Consider the following 8,597-nt stretch of genomic DNA (forward strand, 5'->3'; position numbering starts at 1 on the left):
GACGCCATATTGGCTACATTGCATATAAACAATACGGCAAGTCACGAGTACCAAAATAAACGCGTTTTTTTTGTATTATTATTTTACTGTAGTTTGACTTTTTCAAATACCTTCATGGCAAACTAATCAGTCATTTTTTTCCAACATGCTATTCTAGGAGTTTTTTAAGACATTTTTAGACTTTTTAAAACATACTATAATATGACTTTTTTGCCATACCACAATGACTTTTTTATATGCTATACAATGACTTTTTTGGCATACTATTCTGACTTTTTTTCAACCTACTATACTGTGACTTTTTCAAAATACTATTCTATGACTTTTATGCCATACTGTTATTTTTCAACATGCTATGCTACTTTTTAGCATACTGTATTGTAATTTTTTTTTTTTTTGTAACATATTCTACAACCTTTTTTGACATATTACACTATAAGGTTTTCTAGCATACTATACAGTGCCCAAAAATGACACTGGATTTTGTGTAGATCATTTGTTATTGCCTGGGGTGGCATTGGTGGCATCATGGTTAGCACCATTGCCTCACAGCCAGAGGGACCCTGGTTCAAAACCCAGGTGGAACAGGGTTCAGGGGCCCCTCTGTGCAGAGTTCACATGCTCTTTGCATGTTGAATGGTGACTCTAAATTGCCCTTAGGTGTGACTTTAAGCATGTATGGTTGTCTGTCTATATGTTGTTGCAATAGTTTGGCAACTGTCCAGGGTTTTGCCTTCCACCCAATGACACTGGGATTCTCCAACCCTTTACAAGGACAAGCAGTTTTTCTATGAAAATTATTGACTTGAATAATTAAAATCAATATTAGTTTTTTTATTTTTTAGAGCACACTTAACACAGTATGAATATTATGTTTGAAGCTCTTTTTAACAGGTATAATAATGATGTTTTTAAATTCAGGTATGAGCATCTGACGCTTGGTGTACCTATATTCTTATAAAAAAATTACTTCCCAGCATACAAGACTTTGACTTTGTACTGTTAAATTTCACAATACACAAAACTTTTTGATAAAAAATGACTTTTTCGACTTTCAAAAAATAAAATATGAAAATAAATTTAGAAGCAGCAGATAAGCATGATGATGACAGAGAAGCATTATATTGTAAGCCTGCGATAAATGTTTTTAAAAAAGGAATGGCAGCCTTGGGTGTAAAAAACATAAAAAAATATTTTACATGTTACAGAAAATAAATACAAAATCACAAGTAAAAGTATGGCAAAAAAGTACATACAAAAAAGTCAAAAAATGACCCGTCCAAAAAATGTCTGAAAACAACATAGAACAGCATGTTTAGACACTTTATTGTGTAGCATGTTGAAAAAAAACACATAAAACAACAAAAAAAACATCATATTTTAGCATGTTGAAAAAATGACAAAAAAATCGCATAGTATAGTATGGCAAAAAAGTCAAAAAATGACCCATCCAAAAAAATGTCTGAAAACAACATAGAACAGCATGTTTAGACACGTGTTATAGTGTAGCATGTTGAAAAAATAAGTAAAAACAAGCAAAAACATCATATTTTAGCATGTTGAAAAAATGACCAAAAATCGCATAGTATAGTATGGCAAAAAAGTCAAAAAATGACCCGTCAAAAAAATGTCTGAAAACAACATAAAACAGCATGTTTAGACACTTTATTGTGTAGCATGTTGAAAAAAAGCACTTAAAACAACCAAAAACATCATATTTTAGCATGTTGAAAAAATGATGAAAAAAAATCGCATAGTATAGTATGGCAAAAAAGTCAAAAATGACCCGTCAAAAAAAATGTCTGAAAACAACATAGAACAGCATGTTTTAGACGCGCATTATAGTGCATAGCATGTTGAAAAAATAAGCAAAAACAACCAAAAACATCATATTTTAGCATGTTGAAAAAATGACCAAAAAATCGCATAGTATAGTATGGCAAAAAAGTCAAAAAATGACCCGTCCAAAAAATGTCTGAAAACAACATAGAACAGCATGTTTAGGCGCATTATACTGCAGCATGTTGAAAAAAACACAGAAAACAACCAAAAACATCATATTTTAGGATGTTGAAAAAAAAATGCTGTTCTATGTTGTTTTCAGACAGTTTTTTGACGGGTCATTTTTTGACTATTTTGCCATACTATAGTATGCGATTTTTTGTCATTTTTTCAACATGCTAAAATACGATGTTTTGGGGGGTTTTTTGGCATTTTTTCAACATGCTATGCAATAATGCATCTCAACATGCTGTTCTATGTTGTTTTCACCAATATGCTAAAATTACACTACATGAGTAAACATATTTTTGTACATGCCTCCGCTAAAACCTAATTTTAAATCTGTTTTAAATCCTAAAAGACCATAGTATTTAAACACCAGAGTTAGAACATTACATTATAACAAAATGCAAAATTATGACAAATAGATAAAGTTATTTACAAGAACATATTTATTTGCATGATTTGGCATCCAGAAGAATATTTGTTTCTGTGAATACAGGGCATCCTTCATGAAATAAAGAAAAGATGTGACTCCTACAACATAGGATTAACTCTTACAGTACTCACAGCAGATATGACTCAAATTTAGTCAGCTGTCTTTTCATGTGATGGTATGGCTCTGTTATTTATGTAGCACGGTAACAGCAGCAGGAACATTTGCGTAGATTACTTTTTATATTTGCACAGCAGTTAGACAAATGTCAGGTTTTTAAGGCTAAAGATGACACTGATGTTTTTTAATTTTACTGCCTCAAGAATGACGTTAAATATTTTAAGAATTGTATTCTGGTAGGCAAAACTTAAAATTAAAAAAATAACAAAATTCATACCATCGTGAAACGACTCAAATCAGCATTTTAATCATACTGAAAGCTAGCAGCTCGATAAGGCAGACACTGAAATGGGAAAAACCTCCCACAATACACTGGAATGCTCTCTGTTTTTAAACATCTGGTGTAAAAATATATTGTGGTCAGAGAGGAATCCTCAAGTATGAGTAGAATATTCTTCGCCAGCTACAACTTTTTAAGCACCAAAACTAAAATGTACGACTTAACTGTGAAAGTGCTTTGGATCTTTTTTTACTTTTCTGTAACTTATAGGGGGGAAAAAGAATCAAGATGGACCTTCTGTCCGCACAGTTCCTGGTTCAGTCCCTGCTGCGGGGGCCATGTGGTGCTGGGGCTCCTTCGACGGGAGCCGAGCTGGGAACAGAGAGCAGCTGGCCGGCGTGCATGCGCTCATTGACGCGGAGCTGACACCCGTCCTGCAGCATGCGCAGAGCTATCCTGGCGATGTTGCGCGAATCATCCAGCCCCGAATGAGGACGACCCTCGTACTTCAGACCCATCTTCTCCAACATGGTGCTCAGCTTCGTCTGTGTGCGGGGGACCTGAGGGAGAAAAACAGCTGGTTGGTGTTTCTTGTGGGGTTTAAAGGGATACTTTAACCAACTGTATGTCAAAACAATATGACTAGAATCCCTCCATCTAACCGCTATCCATCATTTAGAGTTTCGCTAGCTCTCCCAGGCTGTTTTTGAACTAATGGCTGTAACTTCTGCATTTTCATATTTGCTGCCACCATGGACAGAGAGTATAGAAGCTGGTCATGATTTGTGTGCATTTTAACCACTTACAGTCATAGCAGTGTGTGGAAAATATCATAGAATAGTATGTCAATAAATGTCACAGTATTGTCATACTATAGTATGCCAAAAAGTCATAGAATATGTCCACAAAATGTTAAGTCATACAAAGCTATCTTGAAAAATGTCACAATATTGCATGTCGAAACATGTTTTTTTTTAAAAAAAAAAAAACGTCACAGTATAGCATTTTGTCCAAAACAGTATAAACCAATTATACTATAGTATTTCGAAAAGTTTTAGAATATTGTGGAAAAATGTCATAGTATAGTATGTCAAAAAATGTCCAAATAAAACATGAAAATAAATTAACAGTTAAATCATTAAAAGGAAAAGCAGCCAACCGTACTGGAACTATGAAGTGTTTTTGCATGAAAAACTAAAAAATCCTAAGCATCACTGTTACTGGAACTTGCTGTGTGTGTATTTGTGCTTATACTAACCATTTCATTGTATGATGTATTGCGTGTTTTTACAGTGCAATCTCCAAACTTGAATTCTTTAAAGTATTGCATTTGTGTTTTTTTCTTGAGTAAATATGTTTATAAGCATTTTTGAGGGGTCATTGTAAAATAAAGGAAAGTCTGCACAAGAGGTTTAAGTTCAGTCTCTTTTTGTAAACATTATTAAGAACACAAACCTTGTAGAAGTTTCCGTAAGATTTCCTGATGTTTATCCACTTCTTTGCAAAATGAGGATATCTGATCCGGCTGATCCGGCACTGGATGTTGAGGAACTTGCTCATATCCCAGGCTCTGGAGGAGACGTGGAAACAAAAGTCAGATTTAGCTTATCTGATGAGAGGAGACACAAAGTCAGGTCAGCACTGTTGAATTCAAACGTACCCGTCAGTTAGGATGGCGTATTTGTACTTTGTCCCGAGCTCCCTCTCCTGAAGCCAAGTGACGGCCCGCTGAAGGACTGCTGGAAACGTGTCCGCTTCATCCACCATTTTCTGCCCAACAAAACAGCATTTAATTCATGACGACACCATCAAACAACGGCATTTTAATATAACCGGAGCTCAACCAACCTGTGTTATTCCTGTTAACTTCACACAGAAGTCTGAAAGCTGTGGGTTCAACTCTGGTTTCACATATTCCTGAAATGAGTCCACCTGCAGAATAAACAGGGAATTTTTTGTTTTTTTAAATCGTGAACACAAAACTCACTCTGCAGATTAAAAACTGAACACCACAAACTCAACTTACAATTTCTAAGGTGTGCGTGTTGATAAGAACCATGGGGAACTCGATGATTTCGTGATGGAAGTCTGCAGGATTATCCTCTTCGCACGTGGCTTCAAAGTCCACCACGCAGATGTAGTCGTAGTAGGTGTCGGTGGGTCCTCCCTCGGCTGCAGACTGCATCAGCTTCTGCTTCTTATAGTGGCTCTTCAGCCTCTTCTTCATCACATCCTTTACACCTCTACACACACAAAGAGAAAAAAACATTACAAACACTTTTTATATTATGAGGTTCAGTGCTGGAGGCAGGCCGTCCACGCCAAGCTGTAACTTTATTTAAACTACAACCTTTAAACATAACTTCTGACTTTAACTATAACCATAAAGATGTGAGCATCCACACCGATGAACGATAACATTATTTTTATTATTATTACTCTTTAAAACACAAACTGCTACACTTAACACTCCTGAGCACACGCACGTGTGCATATCCAGGCACGCTGAGATCGTTTGTTTACTGTGGCGTGCAGGAAAGACAGTTTTCAGGAAAGTTTTCTTTGTGAATTTAAGGTAACGCACAATGAGTAAATTAAGAACAAATTATACTTTTTCAGGTGAAGTATTCCTTTACATGTTCTGCTAATTCAGAGGGATTTTTGTTAGTGTTCAATGGAAGTTCTATACAGTGTTAAATGCGTCAACTCATTTAATTTAAGTTCAGACGGTAAAGAACAAATAAAACCTATATTTTTTATAAAATTGCCATTATTGCTGTTAATTCCCACAAAGTTTCTCTCTTGCATACTCAGAAAATTTTGAAGTTGTAGTTTGCTGTTTACATACTTTTAACCTTACAGACGTTTCTGCTACAAATCACATCACATAACTGCTAAATCTGTTAGAATAGAATTTTTAAAAAATAAAAAAAATACATATTTTTTTAATCATTTAGTAATTTATTTAACCTTTTATATCTAAACTCTGTATCTTTTATTATGTTTTTATATTTACTTTGAATTGCCCTGTTGTATGAAATGTGCCATACAAATAAATGAATGGCTTTAACGGGTTCTTAATTATAAATCCGACTCTACACAAAAAAAAGCATCAAAATCAATGTTGTTGTTAATCTTTGACATATCCAAGACTGTGTTAATAGTGCTGTTGCAATGACTGAACTCGCCCTCTGAGGATGAATAAAAGCTTATCTTATCTTTTCTTATCTGTGTTGTTGTCATGGTTACCTCGTGTCGAGCTGCAGCTCTGCTAACTTGATCCGAAGCTCCTCCTTGGACATGCGGTTGATGTGTCCGTTAGCGAGAGCGATCTCTTTGTACACGGGATGACTGAAGTCGCTGTTGGACCGAGACGGGGACACCTGAGGAGCAGATTCCCCTGCGGGACATATCCTGCTGCAAGGCTTCACCTGAAGAGGAAATAAACCGGTCATTATGTGACGCAGAAACATCACATACAGATCATAACACAGTCAACTTTTTTTACTTCTATATTAATCTATATTGATGTGCTGCAAAAAACAAATTTCCTTTCTGGAGATTAATAAAAGTGAATTCTTATCTTATCAATGTCAATGGCAAACTTTACTTTTTTTTCCTTTATCCAATTTATTTTTTTTTGTATTATTAATTTTTTATCCTGAACTCTTTCTTCTACGTCTAATGACATGGAGGGGACAGGTTGTTGTTTTTTGTTTGTTTGGTGTTTTTTTTTGGACAATTTGCACTTTTTGTTTTGTTGACCAACTACTTTACTCTCAACAGAACCAGTCATTAGTCAATCAGAGCACATTTAACAATGAGGAAAATAGAAAATGGAAAGTTTTGTTGACTGTGCATCCCTATTTGGATGTGGTCTTTTTTGCAAATTGTGTAACCCTAACTCATTTGATTGATTTAATTACTAGTTTAGTTCAAGTGTTTTTCTTGTTTTGCACAATGAATTAATATTACATACATACACTGATCATCATTATATTTTATGTCTCCACCTGCTGGTAGTCCATAATGATAAGTATGCATAACAGGATGTTAATTCCACTATAGATGAGATCTACATTAAATAGGAATAATAATAGATATATCAATAACAGTATATGTAAAGCCAAATTAGTTGTTTTTATATCTGAATATCAGAAAAAAATCCAATATTATGCATTTCTATTTCATTTATTATTACTTCTTTTACTTAATGTTTTATTTGTCAAATTATGCAACTAATTTGTTCAATTGAAATACTGGTTAACAGATTAATATTCAATATATCAATAGCAAAATAGAATACATTAACTTAGATTAAGCTACCCAGCATTATATAGAAAAAATAAAATTAGCTGCATCTTTAGCAGCTTCAGCATTACAGTGATGTGCACATGAATGCATCAATAAGTCTAATCCACTGATATACAAACAAAAATATGAAACATATGATTCTGAGAGTAAGCCGTTTTGCATAAGAAGTACTTTTTTACATTTGGTACCCTGAGTATGATTTAATGCCCACATATTTAGGTACTTTTAGTACCTTAGCATAAGTTAGACTGTGGCTAATGCTTAGTAAGACTGTGTGTCTCTTCTGTGGTGTTGCTAGTTTTACTTTAGTTAAAGATTTGTGTACTTTTTCCACCACAGTTGAAACAAAGACATGACCTTTGGACGCTTAAAATTACGAAAACGGCAGCTGGTTCACTTTAATGTTGCCACGTTATTGTACAAATCGCTTTGCTTTGGTGCACTAGCTTTTAAATATAAGTGGAATAAATAAAACTATTAACCAAGTACGTTTCGTATCGACTTACGAGCTGTTAGATGTTTAAACATGAGAAACTCAGCGTTAAATTGTTTGTATGTCAGAAAAATCAACATTCACACGAGGCTAACGTTAGCTAGCTGCTCACACCAACCTGCTCGTCTTCTCTTGTGTTTGACATCTTCACGTTGACGTCCTCGGCGTGGATGTTCTCCTTGTGCTCATCCATTTAAAGTGAAAGTTAATCGAGTAACTAGTCAGCAAATCGACGCGAGTTGATGAAAATAGCGTTTCGGTCTGACCGTTTAGCTGCACTTGCTAACGTTAGCTAGCCGGTTAGCAAACATTTCGGTGTGACTTTTCGCGGTTTTCCACTTTGACGCCGCTGGATACGAAACTAATTCGTTTAGTTTTAATTGTTACATCAGCCAAAGTTCATCGATTTCAACGCGTTTAATCGATATTATGATCAATTCGGCGTTGGATGCAGACAGCAGCAGTTCCCCGCAGCTACATTCAACAAGCTGAACAGTTGTGACGACTTCCGGTTTGCGCCAAAACAAACGGAAGCTCTCTGTCGCCATCCTGTGTTTTGGATGATACAAAATAAAAATAAAATAAAAATGAAAATAAAAATAAAATAAAAATAAAAATAAAAAAAAATAAAAATAAAACAAAATAAAAATAAAAATAAAAAAAATAAAAATGAAATAAAAATAAAATAAAAATAAAATAAAATAAAATTTTAATTATTAAATTAAATTAAATTAAAATAAAAACACTGTGGAATGTGATTTTCATGAAATGTCAGTATTTTGAGCTTAGATTCTTAAATTTAAAAACTACATGTTGATGCATCAAATTGTGTTATGTTTCTTTATTCATACATTTTTGTCCCTATATCAAATGCATCACTGTTTAAAGTAAACATATGTTTAAAATATATATGTTTTAATGCACATTAATAAGACTGAATGTGCATCTTGTGA

The 8,597-nt window shown here is 34.2% G+C and overlaps 1 protein-coding gene across 1 annotated transcript; it reads right to left on the reverse strand.

The window, feature by feature from the left end:
• Positions 1–2,430: 2,430 nt before the first annotated feature.
• On the reverse strand, positions 2,431–8,157 carry eri1 (exoribonuclease 1). Its single transcript, XM_042511339.1, has 7 exons — positions 7,763–8,157; positions 6,087–6,268; positions 4,864–5,080; positions 4,686–4,769; positions 4,498–4,607; positions 4,293–4,407; positions 2,431–3,397 (listed from the first exon to the last, which is right to left on the reverse strand). The coding sequence occupies exons 1-7, from the start codon at positions 7,835–7,837 to the stop codon at positions 3,155–3,157; spliced, it is 1,026 nt and encodes a 341-aa protein (XP_042367273.1). The 5' UTR covers positions 7,838–8,157; the 3' UTR covers positions 2,431–3,154.
• Positions 8,158–8,597: the final 440 nt, after the last annotated feature.

Source organism: Plectropomus leopardus, chromosome 22 (genome assembly GCF_008729295.1).
Source record: "Plectropomus leopardus isolate mb chromosome 22, YSFRI_Pleo_2.0, whole genome shotgun sequence".
NCBI lineage: Eukaryota > Metazoa > Chordata > Actinopteri > Perciformes > Serranidae > Plectropomus > Plectropomus leopardus.

Bases quoted from the DNA above. Each gene is read 5' to 3' on its own strand.
- eri1 (XM_042511339.1), bottom strand. From the start codon at position 7,837: ATGGATGAGCACAAGGAGAACATCCACGCCGAGGACGTCAACGTGAAG. The intron at 5,081-6,086 runs GTAACCATGACA...TTGTGTGTGTAG, and splicing joins GAGCTGCAGCTCGACACGAG to AGGTGTAAAGGATGTGATGA. The intron at 3,398-4,292 runs GTTTGTGTTCTT...TTTCTCCCTCAG, and splicing joins CTTACGGAAACTTCTACAAG to GTCCCCCGCACACAGACGAA.